This window comes from Pristiophorus japonicus, unplaced genomic scaffold, assembly GCF_044704955.1.
Source record: "Pristiophorus japonicus isolate sPriJap1 unplaced genomic scaffold, sPriJap1.hap1 HAP1_SCAFFOLD_1376, whole genome shotgun sequence".
NCBI lineage: Eukaryota > Metazoa > Chordata > Chondrichthyes > Pristiophoridae > Pristiophorus > Pristiophorus japonicus.
This window is the reverse complement of record NW_027251046.1, coordinates 35,231-56,016: the sequence shown is the minus strand read 5'-3', so window position 1 is coordinate 56,016 and position 20,786 is coordinate 35,231. Positions and strand designations below refer to the sequence as shown.

Below are 20,786 nucleotides of genomic sequence, written 5' to 3'. Positions count from 1 at the left end.
GAACAAGGGGTCACACAGTCCCGGGACACGGGATAGGAAATTTAGGCCCGAGATGAGGAGAAATGTTTTCACTCGGAGGGTGGTGAACCTGTGGAATTCTCTCCCACAGAGGGCTGTGGAGGCCAAGTCACTGAATATATTTAAGAGGGAGACAGGTAGATTTCTAGGCACAAAAGGCGTCAAGGGGTATGGGGGTTAAAGCAGGAATATGATGTTGAGATAGAGGGTCAGCCAGGATCATGTTGAATGGCGGTGCAGGCTCGAGGGGCCGAATGGCCTGCTCCTGCTCCCGTTGTCGATGTGACGGCTGTAAGGAGGCAGAGGGTGCTTTCCGAGGTACTGATGTTGCCTCTGTTTCCCCCCCCCGCAGGTGGAGAACACGGCACTGGGGTCGCACAAGGCCTCGCTGGAGGCCCAGAGGGAGCAGTTGCAGGGGCGACAAGCCTCGCTGGAGGCCGAGGGCAAGTCGCAGGCCAAGGGGCAGGAGGAGGCCCGGGCTCACTTCGAGGCCCTGCTCCGGGACCACGAGAAGCTGGCCCTGCTGCACGAGCGGCAGGAGGCCGAGTTCGAGGGGCTGATCGAGAGGCACGGAGCCCTCAAGGGAGGCCTCAAGACCCTGGAGGCGGAGCACAAGGAGCTGGAAGGGCGGTAGGAGCGGGATTGGGGGTCGGGGGAGGTCAGGGGGAGGTCGGGGGAGGTCGCGGTGCGTCCACCCGACAGTCCCGAGTCTGTGACCCCGGGGAATTATAGACACACGCACACACATTGTCGCATTAACCGTGAAGGCCTTTACTTTGAAGTTAAATCGTGCACAAAGGCAAAGCTGATACAACGTCCCAAATCCAGCTACCTCGGGACCGAGACCCTCCGAGCCCTCAATCCCTCGATCCTCCGCTCCCCTGACCCCTCGATCCTCCGAGCCCTCGATCCCCCGATCCTCCGCTCCCCTGACCCCTCGATCCTCCGCTCCCCTGACCCCTCGATCCTCCGAGCCCTCAATCCCTCGATCCTCCGCTCCCCTGACCCCTCGATCCTCCGAGCCCTCGATCCCTCGATCCTCCGCTCCCCTGACCCCTCGATCCTCCGAGCCCTCGATCCCCCGATCCTCCGACCCCCTGACCCCTCGATCCTCCGATCCTCCGCTCCCCTGATCCTCCGATTTCCTCTGACCCCTCAATCCCTCGATCCTCCGAGCCCTCAATCCCCCGATCCTCCGCTCCCCTGACCCCTCAATCCCCCGATCCTCCGCTCCCCTGACCCCTCAATCCCCCGATCCTCCGCTCCCCTGACCCCTCGATCCTCCAATCCTCCGCTCCCCTGATCCCTCGATCCTCCGAGCCCTCAATCCCTCGATCCTCCGCTCCCCTGACCCCTCGATCCTCCGAGCCCTCAATCCCCCGATCCTCCGCTCCCCTGACCCCTCAATCTCCCGATCCTCCGCTCCCCTGATCCCTCGATCCTCCGAGCCCTCAATCCCTCGATCCTCCGCTCCCCTGACCCCTCAATCCCCCGATCCTCCGCTCCCCTGATCCCTCGATCCTCCGAGCCCTCAATCCCTCGATCCTCCGCTCCCCTGACCCCTCGATCCTCCGATCCTCCGCTCCCCTGATCCCTCGATCTTCCAATCACCTCGATCCCCCGATCCTCCGCTCCCCTGATCCCTCAATCCTCTGCTCCCCTGATCCCCCGATCCCTTGATTCCTTCTGACCCCTCGATCCCCCGATCCTCTGATCCCTCGATCCTCCGCTCCCCTGATCCCTCAATCCTCCGCTCCCCTGATCCCTCAATCCTCCGCTCCCCCGATCCCTCGATCCTCTGCTCCCCTGATCCCTCAATCCTCCGCTCCCCTGATCCCTCAATCCTCCGATCACCTCGATCCCCCGATCCTCCGCTCCCCTGATCCCTCGATCCTCCGCTCCCCTGATCCCTCAATCCTCCGATCACCTCGATCCCTCAATCCTCCGATCACCTCGATCCCCCGATCCTCTGCTCCCCCGATCCCTCGATCCTCTGCTCCCCTGATCCCTCAATCCTCCGCTCCCCTGATCCCTCGATCCTCCGATCACCTCGATCCCCCGATCCTCCGCTCCCCTGATCCCTCGATCCTCTGACCCCTCGATCCCTCAATCCTCCGCTCCCCTGATCCCTCAATCCTCCGCTCCCCTGATCCCTCAATCCTCCGATCACCTCGATCCCTCAATCCTCCGATCACCTCGATCCCCCGATCCTCTGCTCCCCCGATCCCTCGATCCTCTGCTCCCCTGATCCCTCAATCCTCCGCTCCCCTGATCCCTCGATCCTCCGATCACCTCGATCCCCCGATCCTCCGCTCCCCTGATCCCTCGATCCTCTGACCCCTCGATCCCTCAATCCTCCGCTCCCCTGATCCCTCAATCCTCCGATCACCTCGATCCCCCGATCCTCCGCTCCCCTGATCCCTCGATCCTCTGACCCCTCGATCCCTCAATCCTCCGCTCCCCCGATCCCTCGATCCTCTGCTCCCCTGATCCCTTGATCCTCCGCTCCCCTGATCCCTCGATCCTCGATCCCCCGATCCTCTGCTCCTCGTTAATTCCCGCCGATTCTCCCTGCCCACATACCCCCCCCCCCCCCCGCCCCCCGCCCCCCCCCCCCCGCCCCCCGCCCCCCGCTGGTGCTGCTTTTGTTGACCTTTTTTTTACCGGTTTCCTCGTCCCTTGCCATCTTGTCTTGGCCACCGCACAAATGTCCGGTTCCGGGACGGCCGGATTCGGGATGTTGCTCCTGTACTTGGCCAAACTTCAGCGCAGCACGTATGCAGTAAATACCTCGACACTTTCGGCTGCCCGGACCCAAGGGCACTGGAGGCAGTTCAGAGAAGGTTCACTCGGTTGATTCCGGGGATGAGGGGGTTGACTTATGAGGAAAGGTTGAGGAGGTTGGGCCTCTACTCATTGGAATTCAGAAGAATGAGAGGTGATCTTATCGAAACGTATAAGATTATGAGGAGGCTTGACAAGGTGGATGCAGAGAGGATGTTCCCACTGATGGGGGAGACTAGAACTAGGGGACATGGTCTTAGAATAAGGGGCCGCCCATTTAAAACTGAGATGAGGAGAAATTTCTTCTCTCAGAGGGTTGTAAATCTGTGGAATTCTCTGCCCCAGAGAGCTGTGGAGGCTGGGTCATTGAATAAATTTAAGGCGGAGATAGAATAAGGGAGTGAAGGGTTATGGGGAGCGGACGGGGATATGGAGCTGAGTCCATGATCAGAGCAGCCGTGATCTTATTGAATGGCGGAGCAGGCTCGAGGGGCCGAATGGCCGACTCCTACTCCTAATGTAACAGACTCGAGGAGCCGGTCAGTTTAACTCGGTCCTGGGGAAGCTTTTACAAACCATAATAAGGGACGAACTTAACAGTCACTTGGAGAAGTGTGAATTAATTAAGGGAAGCATTTGTTAAAGGCAAATCGTGTTTAACCAACTTGATCGAGCTTTTCGATGAGGTAACAGAGAGGGTTGATGAGGGCAGTGCGGTTGATGTAGTGTACATGGATTTCCAAAAGGCGTTTGATAAAGTGCCACACAACAGGCTTGCCAGCAAAGTTGAAGCCCGTGGAATAAAAGGGACAGGGGCAGTATGGATACAGGATTGGCTCAGTGACAGGAAACAGAGAGTAGTGATGAACGGTTGTTTCTGGGACTGGAGGGAGGTATACAGTGGGGTTCCCCAGGGCTCGGTACTGGGACCACTGCTTTTCTCAATTATATATTCATGGATATGGGTGTACAGGGCACAAGTTCCAAATTTGCAGAGGACACAAAACTTGGAAGTATAGTGAGCAGAGAGGAGGAGAGGGATACACGTCAGGAGGACTGGGCGGGCACGTAGCAGATGGGATTTAATGCAGAAAAGTGCAAAGTGATACATATTGTTGGGAAGAACCAGGAGAGGCAATATAAACTAAAGGGTACAATCCTAAAGGGGGTGCAGGAACAGAGTGACCTGGGGGTATGTGTGGACAAATTGCTGAAGGTGGCAGGGAAGGTTGAGAAAGCGGGATCGTGAACTTCATGGGCACAGAGTACCAAAGCGCAGAAGTTATGATGAACCTGTATAAAACACTCTGGTTTGGCCCCAACCAGAGAATTGTGTCCAATTCTGGGCCTCGCACTTTAGGAAGGATGTGAAGGCCTTGGAGAGGGTGCAGAGGGAGATTGACCAGAATGGTTCCGGGGACGAGGGACTGTAGTTACGTGGAGAGACTGGAGAAGCCGGGGGTTGTTCTCCTCGGAGCAGAGAAGGTTGAGAGGAGATTCGATCGAGGGGTTCAAAACCACGAGGGGTCTGGACAGAGTCGATGGAGAGAAACTGTTCCCATTGGTGGAGAACCAGAGGGACACACAGATTTAAGGCGATTGGCAGAAGAACCAAAGGCGACACGAGGAGAAACGTTTTTACGCAGCGAGTGGTTGGAATCTGGAATGCGCTGCCTGAGGGCGGTGGAGGCAGACTCAATCGTGGCTTTCAAAAGGGAGTTGGATAAGTGTTTGAAGGGAAAGGATTAGCAGGGCTCCGGGGAAAGGGCGTGGGAGTGGGACTAGCTGACGATCAGCCCGGGCTCGATGGGCCGAATGGCTGCCTTCCATGCTGTAACTATTCAGATTCTTTCCTCCATTTAAGATGCTCCTTAAAACCTACCTCTTTGACCAAGCTTTTGGTCCCCTGTCCCTAGTATCTCCTTCCGAAAGGATACACTTGCTTTGGAGGCAGTTCAGAGAAGGTTCACTCGGTTGATTCCGGGGATGAGGGGGTTGACTTATGAGGAAAGGTTGAGTAGGTTGGGCCTCTACTCATTGGAGTTCAGAATAATGAGAGGTGATCTTATCGAACGGTATAAGATTATGAGGGGGCTTGACAAGGTGGATGCAGAGAGGATGTTTCCACTGATGGGGGAGACTAGAACTAGGGGGCATGGTCTTAGAATAAGGGGCCGCCCATTTAAAACTGAGATGAGGAGAAATTTCTTCTCTCAGAGGGTTGTAAATCTGTGGAATTCGCTGCCTCAGAGAGCTGTGGAAGCTGGGACATTGAATAAATTTAAAACAGAGATAGACAGATTGTTAACCGATAAGGGGAGCGGGCGGGGAAGTGGACCCGAGTCCATGATCAGATCAGCCATGATCGTATTAAATGGCGGAGCAGGCTCGAGGGGCCGAATGGCCGACTCCTGCTCCTATTTCTGATGTTCTTATACAGCTCGGTGTCAATTTTTGATTTACGCTCCTGTGAAAGTGCCTTGGGATATTTTACCACATTAAAGGCGCTGTACAAATAAAGGTTGTTGTTGGAATACCGAGCGTCGCTACACGTCCCTTATTCTAACGCTTGTTCCCCCCCCCCCCACCCCTGTCCCCCACCCAGGTACACCCAGCTTCTGGCTCAGCGGACGCAGGTGGAGGAGCAGGAAGCCGCCCTGAGAGTGAAACGGGAGAGCCTGGCGGAGGAAGGGAGGGTGCAGCGGGGCCTGGGGGAGGCCCACCAGAAACTCAAGGAGGACTACGACAGGTGAGAGACTGCCGACCTCTCCGCGTTCCCGTCGCTCTGTGGCGCCGTCATAGCAGCGGCCCTCCGGCGCGCGCACCTCCACTACGTCACGCCTCGCGCGGTCCTGCATCGCGATTCAAGACGGCGGAACTCGCTAATCGTCGCGGAATACCAGGGCCAGAATATCTGCAGTCTCCCAATGGAGATCTGTCCGGAGTGATCTAGAGGCCCGAAATTTCCCCCCAACTTTTTTTTTTTTTAAAAGAGTCGTTAATTGTCGAGATATTTTTGGTGTACGGGACCACACCGGGCTGTCTTCTCGCCCCGCCGGTCAAGCGCCGGCCCCCTTACCAACTGGCAGCAACGCCCTTTTCCGCCCCGCGCACGGGAAATTGCCCCGCGTGGAGCCGATTGGCCGTCTGCTCGGGTCCCCCAGATACGTAGAAACTTGGAAACATAGAATAACGTGGATAAATGTGAGGTTATCCACTTTGGTGGCAAAAACAGGAAGGCAGAATATTATCTGAATGGCGACAGATTAGCAAAAGGGGAGGTGCAACGAGACCTGGGTGTCATGGTACATCAGTCATTGAAAGTTGGCATGCAGGTACAGCAGGCGGTGAAGAAGGCAAATGGCATGTTGGCCTTCATAGCGAGGGGATTTGAGTACAGGGGCAGGGAGGTGTTGCTACAGTTGTACAGGGCCTTGGTGAGGCCACACCTTGAATATTGTGTACAGTTTTGGTCTCCTAATCTGAGGAAGGACATTCTTGCTATTGAGGGAGTGCAGCGAAGGGTCACCAGACTGATTCCCGGGATGGCAGGACTGACATATGAAGAAAGACTGGATCGACTAGGCTTATATTCACTGGAGTTTAGAAGAATGAGAGGGGATCTCATAGAAACATATAAAATTCTGACGGGATTGGACAGGTTAGATGCAGGAAGAATGTTCCCGATGTTGGGGAAGTCCAGAACCAGGGGTCACAGTCTAAGGATAAGGGGTAAGCCATTTAGGACCGAGATGAGGAGAAACTTCTTCACTCAGAGAATTGTGAACCTGTGGCATTCTCTGCCACAGAAAGTTGTTGAGGCCAGTCCGTTAGATATATTCAAAAGGGAGTTAGATGTGGCCCTTACGGCTAAAGGGATCAAGAGGTATGGAGAGAAAGCAGGAATGGGGTACTGAAGTTGCATGATCAGCCATGATCTTATTGAATGGTGGTGCAGGCTCGAAGGGCCGAATGGTCTACTCCTGCACCTATTGTCTATGTTTCTATGTCTGAGATTGGGGTCATGGGGGAGTGTCTGAGATTGGGGTCATGGGTGGGGCAGAGTTTGAGATTGGGGCTAAGGATGGGGCAGTGGTTGAGATTATAGCCTTGCTTGGGACAGTGTGTTGAGTGAACAAACCTTATTGCTGGGTGAGGACAACCTGCGATTTGTTTGACAAATTTGCTGGAGTTCTTTGAGGATGTAACAAACAGGATGGAAAAAGGGGAACCAGTGGATGTGGTGTATTTGGATTTCCAGAAGACATTTGATAAGGTGCCACATAAAAGGTTACTGCACAAGATAAAAGTTCACGGGGTTGGGGGTAATATATTAGCATGGATAGAGGATTGGCTAACTAACAGAAAACAGAGAGTCAGGATAAATGGGTCATTTTCCGGTTAGCAAACAATAACTCGTGGGGTGCCGCAGGGATCAGTGCTGGGACCTCAACTATTTACAATCTATATTAACTACTTAGAAGAAGGGACTGAGTGTAACGTAGTCAAGTTTGCTGACGATACAAAGATGGGAGGAAAAGCAATGTGTGAGGAGGACACAAAAAATCGGCAAAGGGACATAGACAGGCTAAGTGAGTGGGCAAAAATCTGGCAGTTGGAGTATAATGTGGGAAAGTGTGAGGTCATGCACTTTGGCAGAAAAAAATAGAAAAGCAAATTACAATTTAAATGGAGAAAGATTGCAAAGTGCTGCAGTACAGCGGGACCTGGGGGTACTTGTGCCTGAAACACCAAAGGATAGTATGCAGGTACAGCAAGTGATCAGGAAGGCCAATGGTATCTTGGCCTTTATTGCAAAGGGGATGGAGTATAAAAGCAGGGCAGTCTTGCTCCAGTTATACAGGGTATTGGTGAGGCCACACCTGGAGTACTGCGTGCAGTTTTGGTTTCCGTATTTACGAAAGGATACACTTGCTTTGGAGGCAGTTCAGAGAAGGTTCACTCGGTTGATTCTGGGGATGAGGGGGTTGACTTATGAGGAAAGGTTGAGGAGGTTGGGCCTCTACTCATTGGAATTCAGAAGAATGAGAGGTGATCTTATCGAAACGTATAAGGTTATGAGGGGGCTCGACAAGGTGGATGCAGAGAGGATGTTTCCACTGATGGGGGAGACTAGAACTAGGGGGCATGGTCTTAGAATAAGGGGCCGCCCATTTAAAACTGAGATGAGGAGAAATTTCTTCTCTCAGAGGGTTGTAAATCTGTGGAATTCTCTGCCTCGGAGAGCTGTGGAGGCTGGGACATTGAATAAATTTGAGGTGGGGATAGACAGATCTTTGAACGATAAGGGATAAGGGGTTATGGGGGGCGGGCGGGGAAGTGGACCTGGGTCCATGATCAGATCGGCCATGATCGTATTGAATGGCGGAGCAGGCTCGAGGGGCCGTATGGCCGACTCCTGCTCCTATTTCTTGTGTTCTTGTGCTGTCACCGACCCGGTTTATGGATGGAGATGTCGGGCACTGACTGTCGGGTGTTGAATGGTTGGAGGTTGAGGCTGTACCAATGCCCCAGTTCCACCCCACGCAGCCCCCCAATTCTCTGCCGTCAGGGGGGAGCGGGTGGGGGGGTGGGGGGGCACTGACGGCTCCCTGTTGCCCTCGCAGGCTGAGCCAGAGCCACGCGGAGTGCGGACGGCAGCAGGAGGAACAGCGGGCCCAGAACAAGGCGGTGAAGGGCCAACTCAACGTGCTGCAGCTGGAGAAGGCACGGGCTGAGGTGGAGTGTGGTGTCCTGAGGGAGCACAACCAGCAACTGGACCTCCGCTGGACCAAACTCAGCAACCAGTGCGAGGTAGGGCCGGGCACGGGGCACGGTATACGGGGCACGGTATACGGGGCACGGGATACTGGGCACGGGGCACGGGATACTGGGCACGGTATACTAGGCACGGGGCACGGTATACGTTACACGGGGCACTGTATACTGGGCACGGGGCACGGTATACTAGGCACGGTATACGGGGCACGGGATACTGGGCACGGTATACTAGGCACGGGGCACAGGGCATGGTACACGGGGCACGGTATACGTTACACGGGGCACGGTATACTGGGCACGGGGCACGAGATACTGGGCACGGGATACGGGGCACGGTATACGGGGCACGGTATACGGGGCATGTACATGGTATACGGGGCACGGAGCACCTACATTGTTTACGGTGTGCGGTGCATGGTATATGGGACATGGCATGCCCACGTACACGGCACATGGTATACAGCACACGGTACATGGACACGGTACACGATGAATGCATACACGGAAAAACAAAGGAAAGACTTGCATTTATATAGCGCCTTTCACGACCACCAGACGTCCCAAAGCACTTTACAACCAATGAAGCACTTTTTGGAGTGTGGTCACTGTTGTAATGTGGGAAACGCCAATTTGCGCACAGCAAGCTCCCACACACAGCTGTTTTAGTGATGTTGGTTGAGGAATAAATATTGGCCCCAGGACACCGGGGGGAACTCCCCCTGCTCTTCTTCCAATAGTGGCCCCGGGATCTTTTACATCCACCTGAGAGGGCAGATGGGGCCTCGGTTTAACGTCTCATCTGAAAGACGGCACCTCCGACAGTGCGGCGCTCCCTCAGTACTGCCCCTCCGACAGTGCGGCGCTCCCTCAGTACTGCCCCTCCGACAGTGCGGCACTCCCTCAGTACTGCCCCTCCGACAGTGCGGGGCTCCCTCAGTACTGCCCCTCCGACAGTGCGGCAGTCCCTCAGTACTGCCCCTCCGACAGTGCGGCGCTCCTTCAGTACTGCCCCTCCGACAGTGCGGGGCTCCCTCAGTACTGCCCCTCCGACAGTGCGGCAGTCCCTCAGTACTGCCCCTCCGACAGTGCGGCGCTCCTTCAGTACTGCCCCTCCGACAGTGCGGCGCTCCCTCAGTACTGCCCCTCCGACAGTGCGGCGCTCCCTCAGTACTGCCCCTCCGACAGTGCGGGGCTCCCTCAGTACTGCCCCTCCGACAGTGCGGGGCTCCCTCAGTACTGCCCCTCCGACAGTGCGGCGCTCCCTCAGTACTGCCCCTCCGACAGTGCGGCGCTCCCTCAGTACTGCCCCTCCGACAGTGCGGCGCTCCCTCAGTACTGCCCCTCCGACAGTGCGGCGCTTCCTCAGTACTGCCCCTCCGACAGTGCGGCGCTTCCTCAGTACTGCACTGGGAGTGTCAGCCCAGGGGTGGACCCACACTCACTCCGATATGTTACAGACAGGCAGAGCGGGGGCTTCAAAGGAATATAAACCTTCGCAACCAGGGAGGGGCAACACTGGCTCACAACAATGTCTCTCTCGCTCTGTCTCTCTCGCTCTGTCTCTCTCTCTCTCTCTCCTTCCCTCTCTCCCGCTCTCTATCTCCATCCTTCTCTCCCGCTCTCTATCTCCTTCCTTCTCTCCCGCGCTCTCTCTCTCCTTCCCTCTCTCCCGCTCTCTCCTTCCCTCTCTCCCGCTCCCTCTCTCCCGCTCCCTCTCTCCCGCTCTCTCTCTCTCTCTCTCTCTCTCTCTGTCTCTCTCACGCTCTCTCTCTCTCTCTCTCTCTCTCTCCGAAGTTACTGAACCAACTCAAGGGGAATCTGGAGGAAGAGAATCGTCACCTCCTGCACCAGATCCAAACCGTAACCGAGGACAACCGGGCCCTGCTGGAGCGGACGGTGGAGAGCAAGGACCAGTTCCACGAGGAGCAACGGCAGTACACGTGAGGACCCTGCCCACCCCTCCCTCTGCCAGCCCCTCCCTCTGCCCACCCACCCCCGTGCTCTGCCCAGCGTCAGTCCAGCGCGCTTCGCCCGTTGTATCGGTGCCTCCCCCAATCCCCCGCGTCCCCTCCCCCAATCCCCCGCGTCCCCTCCCCCAGCCCCCGCGTCGCCTCCCACCAATCCCCCACGTCCCCTCCCCCAATCCCCCGCGTCCCCTCCCTCAGCCCCCGCGTCCTCTCCCCCAATCCCCCGCGTCCCCTCCCCCTGCCCCCGCGCCCCCTCCCCCAATCCCCAGGGTCCCCTCCCCCAGCCCTCCCGCGTCCCCTCCCCCAGCCCCCCCGCATCCCCTCCCCCAATCCCCCGCGCCCAATCCCCCGCGTCCCCTCCCCCAATCCCCAGGGTCCCAGCCCCCCCACGTCCCCTCCCCCAGCCCCCCCCCCGCGTCCCCTCCCCCAGCCCCCCCCATTTGTTTATTTGTGTGTCCCCTCCCTCACGCCAGGGACAAGCTGAACGAGCTGCGGAGGGAGAAGCAGAAGCTGGTGGATAAGATCATGGATCAGTACAGGGTCATCGACCCCACCATGCCCAGGAGGTAAGGGGGAAAGTACCTGTATCTGCATTATACCCGGGGGGGGGCGGGATTGGGTTTAACCCTATCTCTGGATTGTGGGCCGTTTACATGAGAACATAAGAAATAGGAGCAGGAGTCGGCCATTCGGCCCCTCGAGCCTGCTCCGCCATTCAATACGATCACGGCTGACCTCCGACCTCAACTCCACTTTCCCGCCCGATCCCTTCATTCCCCGAGACACCAAAAATCTACCGATCCCGGCCTTGAATACACTCAAAGACTGAGCCTCCACAGCCCTCTGGGGCAGAGAATTCCAAAGATTCACCACGCTCTGAGTGAAGAAATCCCTCCTCATCTCAGTCCTAAATGGCCGACCCCTTATCCTGAGACTGTGTGACCCCTGGTTCTAGACTCCCCAGCCCCGGGGGGAAACACCCTCCCTGCATTTACCCTGTCAAGCCCCCTCAGAATCTTGTGTGTTTCAATGAGATCACCTCTCGTTCTTCTAAACTCTAGAGAATATCGGCCCAGTCTGCTCAATCTCTCCTCATAGGACAATCCCCCCCAATCCCAGGAATCAGTCTGGTGAACCTTCGTTGCACTCCCTCTATGGCAAGTATAATACTCTGGTTAGGCCACAGCTGGAGTACTGCGTGCAGTTCTGGTCGCCGTATTATAGGAAGGACGTGATTGCACTGGAGAGGGTGCAGAGGAGATTTACCAGGATGCTGCCTGGAATGGAGAATCTTAGTTATGAGGACAGATTGGATAGGCTGGGGTTTGTTCTCATTGGAACAGAGGAGGTTGAGAGGAGACCTCATCGAGGTGTACAAAATATTGAGGGGCCTGGACATATTGGATAGCAAGGGCCTATTTCCATTGGTGGAGGGGTCTATTACGAGGGGGCATAGTTTTAAAGTGGTTGGTGGAAGGTTTAGAGGAGATTTGAGGGGGGGCTTCTTTACACAGAGGGTTGTGGGGATCTGGAACTCGCTGCCTGGAAGAGTGGTGGATGCAGAAACCCTCACCACTTTTAAGAGACGGTTGGATGGGCACTTAAAGTGCAGTAACCTGCAGGGTTACGGACCTAGAGCTGGTCATTGGGATTAGACTGGATAACCTCTTGTTGGATGGCGCAGATATAACGCTAAGTACTGCAGGGTCTCGAATACGGCCAGGGTGATCTCCTGGACTAGTGTCGATCGTCTGGATGGGTCGGAGAGGAATTTTCCCAGATTTTTTTCTCCCTAAATTGGCCTGGGTTTTAATCTGGTTTTTGCCTCTCCCAGGGGATCACATGACTCCGGTTGGGGTGGAGTGTCGAATGTTTCAGTGTAGAAACATAGAAAATAGGTGCAGGAGTAGGCCATTCGGCCCTTCGAGCCTGCACCGCCATTTAATAAGATCATGGCTGATCATTCCCTCAGTACCCCTTTCCTGCTTTCTCTCCATACCTCTTGATCCCTTTAGCCGTAAGGGCCACATCTAACTCCCTCTTGAATATATCCAATGAATTGGCATCAACAACTCTCTGCGGCAGGGAATTCCACAGGTTAACAACTATTTGAGTGAAGAAGTTTCTCCTCATCTCAGTTCTAAATGGCCTACCCCTTATCCTTAGACTGTGTCCCCTGGTTCTGGACATCCCCAACATCGGGAACATTCTTCCCGCATTTAACCTGTTTAGTCCTGTCAGAATCTTGTGAGTTTCTATGAGATCCCCTCTCATTCTTCAAAACGCCAATGTATAAAGGCCCAGTCGATCCAGTCTCTCCTCATATGTCAGTCCAGCCATCCCGGGAATCAGTCTGGTGAACCTTTGCTGCACTCCCTCAATAGCAAGAACGTCCTTCCTCAGATTAGGAGACCAAAACTGAACACAATATTCCAGGTGAGGCCTCACCAAGGCCCTGTACAACTGCAGTAAGACCTCCCTGCTCCTATACTCAAATCCCCTAGCTATGAAGGCCAACATACCATTTGCCTTCTTCACCGCCTGCTGTACCTGCATGCCAACTTTCAATGACTGATGAACCATGACACCCAGGTCTCTTTGCACCTCCCCTTTTCCTAACCTGCCACCATTCAGATAATATTCTGCCTTCGTATTTTTGCCCCCAAAGTGGATAACCTCACATTTATCCACATTATACTGCATCTGCCATGCATTTGACCACTCACCTAACCTGTCCAAGTCACCCTGCAGCCTCTTAGCATCCTCCTCACAGCTCACACCGCCACCCAGTTTAGTGTCATCTGCAAACTTGGAGATATTACATTCAATTCCTTCATCTAAATCATTAATGTATATTGTAAATAGCTGGGGTCCCAGCACTGAGCCCTGCGGCACCCCACTAGTCACTGCTTGCCATTCTGAAAAGGACCCGTTTATCCCGACTCTCTGCTTCCTGTCTGCCAACCAGTTCTCTATCCACGTCAGTACATTACCCCCAATACCATGTGCTTTGATTTTGCACACCAATCTCTTGTGTGGGACCTTATCAAAAGCCTTTTGAAAGTCCAAATACACCACATCCACTGGTTGTCCCTTGTCCACTCTATTCGTTACTTCCTCAAAAATTTCCAGAAGATTTGTCAAGCATGATTTCCCTTTCATAAATCCATGCTGACTTGGACCGATCCTGTCACTGCTTTCCAAATGCGCTGTTATTTCATCTTTAATAATTGATTCCAACATTTTCCCCACTACTGATGTCAGGCTAACCGGTCTATAATTACCCGTTTTCTCTCTCCCTCCTTTTTTAAACAGAGGTGTTACATTAGCTACCCTCCAGTCCATAGGAACTGATCCAGAGTCGATAGACTGTTGGAAAATGATCACCAATGCATCCACTATTTCTAGGGCCACTTCTTTAAGTACTCTGGGATGCAGACTATCAGGCCCCGGGGATTTATCGGCCTTCAATCCCATCAATTTCCCTAACACAATTTCCCGCCTAATACGGATTTCCTTCAGTTCCTCCTTCTCACTAGACCCTCGGTCCCCTAGTATTTCCGGAAGATTATTTGTGTCTACCTTCGTAAAAACAGAACCAAAGTATTTGTTTAACTGGTCCACCATTTCTTTGTTCTCCATTATAAATTCACCTGAATCTGATTGCAAGGGACCTACATTTATTTTCACTAATCTTTTTCTCTTCACATATCTATAGAAGCTTTTGCAGTCAGTTTTTATGTTCCCAGCAAGCTTCCTCTCAGACTCTATTTCCCCCCCTTAATTAAACCCTTTGTCCTCCTCTGCTGTATTACAAAATTCTCCCAGTCCTCAGGTTTGCTGCTTTTTCTGGTCAATTTATATGCCTCTTCCTTGGATTTAATACTATCCTTAATTTCCCTTGTTAGCCACGGTTGAGCCACCTTCCCTGTTTTATTTTTACTCCAAACAGGGATGTACAATTATTGAAGTTCATCCATGTGATCTTTAAATGTTTGCCATTGCCTATCCACCGTCAACCCTTTAAGTATCACTCGCCAGTCTATTCTAGACAATTCACGCCTCATACCATCGAAGTTACCTTTCCTTAAGTTCAGGACCCTAGTCTCTGTATTAACTGTGTCACTCTCCATCCTAATAAAGAATTCTACCATATTGTGGTCAGTCTTCCCCAAGGGGCCTCGCACAACAAGATTGCTAATTAGTCCTTTCTCATTACACATCACCCAGTTTAGGATGGCCAGCTCTCTAGTTGGTTCCTCGACATATTGGTCTAGAAAACAATCCCTAATACACTCCAGGAAATCCTCCTCCACCGTATTGCTACCAGTTTGGTTAGCCTAATCTATATGTAGATTAAAGTCGCCCATGATAACTGCTGTACCTTTATTGCATGCATCCCTTATTTCTTGTTTAATGCTGTCCCCAACCTCACTACTACTGTTTGGTGGTCTGTACACAACTCCCACTAGCGTTTTCTGCCCTTTGGTATTCCGCAGCTCCACCCATACCGATTCCACATCATCCAAGTTAATGTCCTTCCTTACTATTGCATTAATTTCCTCTTTAACCAGCAACACCACCCCGCCTCCTTTTCCTTTCTGTCTATCCTTCCTAAATGTTGAATACCCCTGGATGTTGAGTTCCCAGCCTTGGTCATCCTGGAGCCATGTCTCAGTGATGCCAATTACATCATATCCGTTAACTGCTATCTGCGCAGTTAGTTCGTCCACCTTATTCCGAATACTCCTCGCATTGAGGCACAGAGCCTTCAGGCTTGTCTTTTTAACACCCTTTGTCCCTTTAGAATTTTGCTGTAATGTGGCCCTTTTTGCTTTTTGCCTTGGGTTTCTCTGCCCTCCACTTTTACTTTCCTTCTTTCTATCTTTTGTTTCTGCCCCCATTCTACTTCCCTCTGTCTCCCTGCATAGGTTCCCATCCCCCTGCCATATTAGTTTAACCCTTCTCCAACAGCACTAGCAAACACTCCCCCTAGGACATTGGTTCCGGTCCTGCCCGGGTGCAGACCGTCCGGTTTGTACTGGTCCCACCTCCCCCAGAACCGGTTCCAATGCCCCAGGAATTTGAATCCCTCCCTGCTGCACCACTGCTCAAAGCCACGTATTCATCTGAGCTGTCCTGCGATTGCTACTCTGACTAGCGCGGTTGAGGGTAATTTCAGGACGTGTCGGCCCATACCTCTGCCCCCGGTCGGGGAGGCCTGTTAGAGACAGTAATGGAGCTTAAGAAGGGGGACAATTTAGGCCGACACGTCGCAGTGTAAGGGGTGTCGCAGTGGTTTGGGGTGGACTGGTTGGGCTGGGTGCTCTTTGCCTTTCCGTCATTATTCATGGGGCTGCTGACCGAGGGCCGTGCGGCTTGTTGTCGGCCGGCGCGGACACGATGGGCCGAAATGGCCTCCGTCTGCCCTGTAAATTTCTACGTTTCTATCCTTCCGTGGGTAAGGAGACCAAAACTGCACACAATACTCCAGGTGCGGTCTCACCGAGGGCCCTGTATAATTGCAGTAAGACGTCATGGGGGCCGAAACTGTCCCCCTTCTTACGCTCCATTACTGCCTCGAACAGGCCCCCCCCCTGACCGGGGGCAGATGGATGGGCCGACACGTCCCCAAATAATTGCCCCCACCCGGGGCCGGGAGCGGCAGGGAATAGGTTTCCGTGTTGCCGCCCCGTCGGGCATGCAGCGACCCCCCACTCCCCCCCCCCCCCCCCCCCCCACATCCGACCCTCGCCAGTCAGGTGCCCCACCCCCAACAAATTTCCCCTGCGGGAAGCCATGTGCGCCTGGCCTGCTCTGAAAGGGGAGGGCGCACTGCCGGCCCCCTGCATTTTAATCTAATTGCTGTACATTCGCTGGCGACATCGTGACCCCCACACAGACGTCACAAGATGGCGCTTCTTCACACCGGGGGGGGGGGGGGCGGGGGAGAACCGGTCAGGTGACCTGTCACCTGATGCCTTTGTCACCTTGACGACAACGGCCGCATTACCACAGTCGTCCACTCATCGTCATCACCGGCAGTCCCTCGGAATCGAGGAAGACTTGCTTCCACTCTTAAAATGAGTCCTTAGGTGGCTGAACAGTCCAATACGAGAACCACAGTCCCTGTCACAGGAGGGACAGACAGTGGTTGAGGGAAGGGGTGGGTGGGACTGGTTTGCCGCACGCTCCTTCCGCTGCCTGCGCTTGGTTTCTGCACGCTCTCGGCGACGAGACTCGAGGTGCTCAGCGCCCTCCCGGATGCACTTCCTCCACTTAGGGCGGACTGGTCTTTGGGCCAGGGACTCCCAGGTGTCGGTGGGGATGTTGCGCTTTGAGGGTGGTCCCTTGTAACGTTTCCTCTGCCCACCTTTGGCTCGTTTGCCATGAAGGAGTTCCGAGTAGAGCGCTCGCTTTGGGAGTCTTGTGTCTGGGGGCATGCGGACAATGTGGCCCTGCCCAGCGGAGCTGGTCGAGTGTGGTCAGTGCTTCGATGCTGGGGATGTTGGCCTGGTCGAGGACGCTAACGTTGGTGCGTCTGTCCTCCCAGGGGATTTGCAGGATCTTGCGGAGACATCGTTGGTGGTATTTCTCCAGCGACTTGAGGTGTCTACTGTACATGGTCCATGTCTCTGAGCCATACAGGAGGGCGGGTATCACTACAGCACTGTAGACCATGAGTTTGGTGGTAGATTTGAGGGCCTGGTCTTCGAACATTCTCATCCTCAGTCCACTGGCCCACTAGGTGGTGCTCTGTTATAGTCCAACTCCGAGGTCAGGCCTGATGATGGCTGCTTCAGGGTTTGGCTGGGTCACCAACAGGCAGCCCCCCGACAACCCCCCTGCCTGGCCCTTCTTGGGTATCGGACCACTGACCTGGCCGAGACCCTCCCGATGGGCCCCGAACTAAACCCCACGCAGAGCTCATAAGAACATAAGAAATAGGAGCAGGAGTCGGCCATACGGCCCCTCGAGCCTGCTCCGCCATTTAATACGATCATGGCTGATCCGATCATGGACTCAGCTCCACTTCCCCGCCCGCTCCCCATAACCCCTTATCCCCTTATCGGTTAAGAAACTGTCTATCTCTGACTTAAATATATTCAATGTCCCGGCTTCCACAGCTCTCTGAGGCAGAGAATTCCACAGATTTACAACCCTCAGAGAAGAAATTTCTCCTCATCTCAGTTTTAAATGGGCGGCCCCTTATTCTAAGACCATGCCCCCTAGTTCTAGTCTCCCCCATCAGTGGAAATATCCTCTCTGCATCCACCTTGTCGAGCCCCCTCATAATCTTATACGTTTCGATAAGATCACCTCTCATTCTTCTGAATTCCAATGAGTAGAGGCCCAACCTCCTCAACCTTTCCTCATAAGTCAACCCCCTCATCCCTGGAATCAACCGAGTGAACCTTCTCTGAACTGCCTCCAAAGCAAGTATACCCTTTCGTAAATGTGGAAACCAAAACTGCACGCAGTACTCCAGGTGTGGCCTCACCAATACCCTGTATAGCTCGCGGCGGCCTTCCCCTTTAACTGGACGGGCGAGACCCCACGTTGTGAGGCGACAGCGCTCCGCCAGCACTCCTCCCCCGGCCTCCCATTGGCACCGCCCCCCCGACCACAAATGCAGAGCTAAGAGCCGACTATCGGCACAAGGTCTGCCCCGCGGATTGGGGCAAGGGGAAAACCTTCAAGATCGGCAAGGGAGTTTAACTAACGAAGAAAGGTTGAGCAGGTTGGGGCCTGTACTCATTGGAGTTTAGACAAATGAGGGGTGATCTTATTGAAACGTACAAGATTCTGAGGGGGCTGGACAGGGTGGACGCAGAGAGGATGTTTCCCCTCGTGGGGGAATCTAGAACTCGGGGGCATAGTCTCAGAATAAGGGGTCGCCCATTTAAGACGGAGATGAGGAGGAATTTCTTCTCAGAGGGTTGTGAATCTGTGGAATTCTCTGCCCCAGAGAGCTGTGGAGGCCGGGACATTGAATATATTTAAGGCGGAGATAGACAGATTTTTGAGCGATAAGGGAGTGAAGGGGAGCGGGCAGGGAAGTGGAGCCGAGTCCATGATCGGATCAGCCATGATCGTATCGAATGGCGGAGCAGGCTCGAGGGGCCGAACGGCCTACTCCCAGGGCCGGATTCAGGGCCTGATGGGCCTGGGACCAACTGATCTAAGTGGGCCTATTTCTGCAAAAATTGGTACAGACACGTTCGGCCAATCAGCAAAATTTTCCCTGGGTTTTGTTCATCGTCTCTCATTGTCGACTCTACTCAGCCTATTTGTGGGAGGCCTTATATATTGTAGCCTCGTAGTTAATCCAGATGGTACGTTGGCCTTCATTGCGAGAGGGTTTGAGGACAGGAGCTAGGGATGTCTTACTCCAGTTATACAGGGCCTTGGTGAGACCGCACCCTGGGGTATTGTGCACAGTTTGGGTCTCCTTACCGAAGGAAGGATACACTTGTCACAGAGGGAGTGCAGCGAAGGTTCACCAGACTGATTCCCGGAAGGGCAGGACTGTCGTATGAGGAGAGATTGGGGTGGACTGGGCCTGTATTCACTGGAGTTTAGAAGAATGAGAGGGGATCTCATTGAAACGTATAAAATACTGACGGGGGTTGGACAGACTGGATGTGGGGAGGATGTTTCCCCGGGGGCTGGGAAGTCTAGAACAAGGGGTCACACAGTCTCAGGATACGGGGTGGGAAATTTAGGAGCGAGATGAGGAGAAATGTTTTCACTCGGAAGGTGGTGAACCTGTGGAATTCTCTCCCACAGAAGGCTGTGGAGGCCAAGTCACTGAATATATTTAAGAGGGAGACGGATAGATTTCTAGACACAAAAGGCATCAAGGGGTATGGGGAAAAAGCGGGAATATGGTGTTGAGATAGAGGTTCAGCCGTGATCATATTGAATGGTGCAGGCTCGAAGGGCCGAATAGCCTACTCCTGCTCCTATTTTCTATGTTCTTATGTAAATTAACGGTCATTTGGACAAGAGTTCTTACGTTAAGCCCGCTTACTTTTTTGGTCGGGGGAGGGGGGGAAATTTTGCCCCCCTCCCCCCGTTACACTTACACTCCGAACCTTCACTGACCACGCTCTGTCGCTACAGGAAGGGGAACTGGATTGCCGACAAGATGAAGAAGCTCATCAAGCCGCGGAAGGACCTGAGCAAGGAGCAATTGAGGGCCGTCTTCATCAACCCCGCCAGCAGCCAGGATCAGGCCGAGGGTATAGTCCACCTCCCCTCGGCCGAGCCCCCCGACCAGACACCATCTCCCTCCAGGGCCGCGGGTGAGTGTCAGATCCCCCCCCCCTAACCCCTCCGTACCTCCGCAGCACCAGGAGCCCTCTTCCCCCCGCTCCGCCCCCTCCCGTGTGACAGAGCCCCTTCCCCCCCTCCCCCCCACACTGCGCCCCTCCGCTACACCAGAAGACCCCCCATGAGACCAAACCCCTCCCCCCCCCACTCCGCCCCCCCTCCCGTGTGACAGAACCCTTACCCCCTCCCACCCCCACTGCGCCAGAAGACCCCCATGTGACCAAACCCCTCACTCCGCCCCCCCGTGTGACAGAACCCCTTACCCCCTCCCCCCCCACTGCGTCAGAAGACCCCCCCATGTGACCAAACCCCTCACCCCGCCCACTCCGCCCCCCCCCGTGTGACAGAACCCCTTACCCCCTCCTTCCCCCACTCCGCCCCCCCCCGTGTGACAGAGCCCCTTCCCCCCTCCCCACTGCGCCCCCCCCGCTACACCAGAAGACCCCCCATGAGACCAAACCCCTCCCCACCTCCACTCCACCCCCCGTGTGACAGAACCCCTTACCCCCTCCCCCCCCCCCACTGCGCCAGAAGACCCCCCATGAGACCAAAACCCTCCCCCCCCCCACTCCGCCCCCCCGTGTGACAGAACCCCTTACCCCCTCCCCCCCCCACTGCACCAGAAGACCCCCCATGAGACCAAACTCCTCCCCACCCCCACTCCGCCCCTCCCCCCCGTGTGACAGAACCCCTTACCCCCTCCCCCCCACCACTGCGCCAGAAGACCCCCCATGTGACCAAACCCCTTCCCCCCCCGTGACAAAGCCCCTTGACCGCTCCCTCCCGCACCTCCGCTGTACCAGAAGACCCCCCCATGTGACGAAACCCCTCCCCCCACCCCCACTCCGCCCCCCCGTGTGACAGAACCCCTTACCCCCTCCCCCCCCCCACTGCGCCAGA

At 54.9% G+C, this 20,786-nt stretch overlaps 1 protein-coding gene across 1 annotated transcript in view; it reads left to right on the top strand.

The window, feature by feature from the left end:
- The window catches only part of LOC139242562 (girdin-like), a gene marked incomplete at its 5' end in the record, with an annotated part of 39,335 nt that overhangs the window by 11,506 nt on the left and 7,043 nt on the right, over window positions 1-20,786 (top strand). The window contains 6 exons of the mRNA XM_070870422.1: window positions 371-648; window positions 5,408-5,551; window positions 8,430-8,616; window positions 10,378-10,523; window positions 11,024-11,116; window positions 19,677-19,858. Coding sequence (XP_070726523.1) covers window positions 371-648; window positions 5,408-5,551; window positions 8,430-8,616; window positions 10,378-10,523; window positions 11,024-11,116; window positions 19,677-19,858 — 1,030 coding nt within the window. The remainder of the gene's footprint in view (window positions 1-370; window positions 649-5,407; window positions 5,552-8,429; window positions 8,617-10,377; window positions 10,524-11,023; window positions 11,117-19,676; window positions 19,859-20,786) is intronic.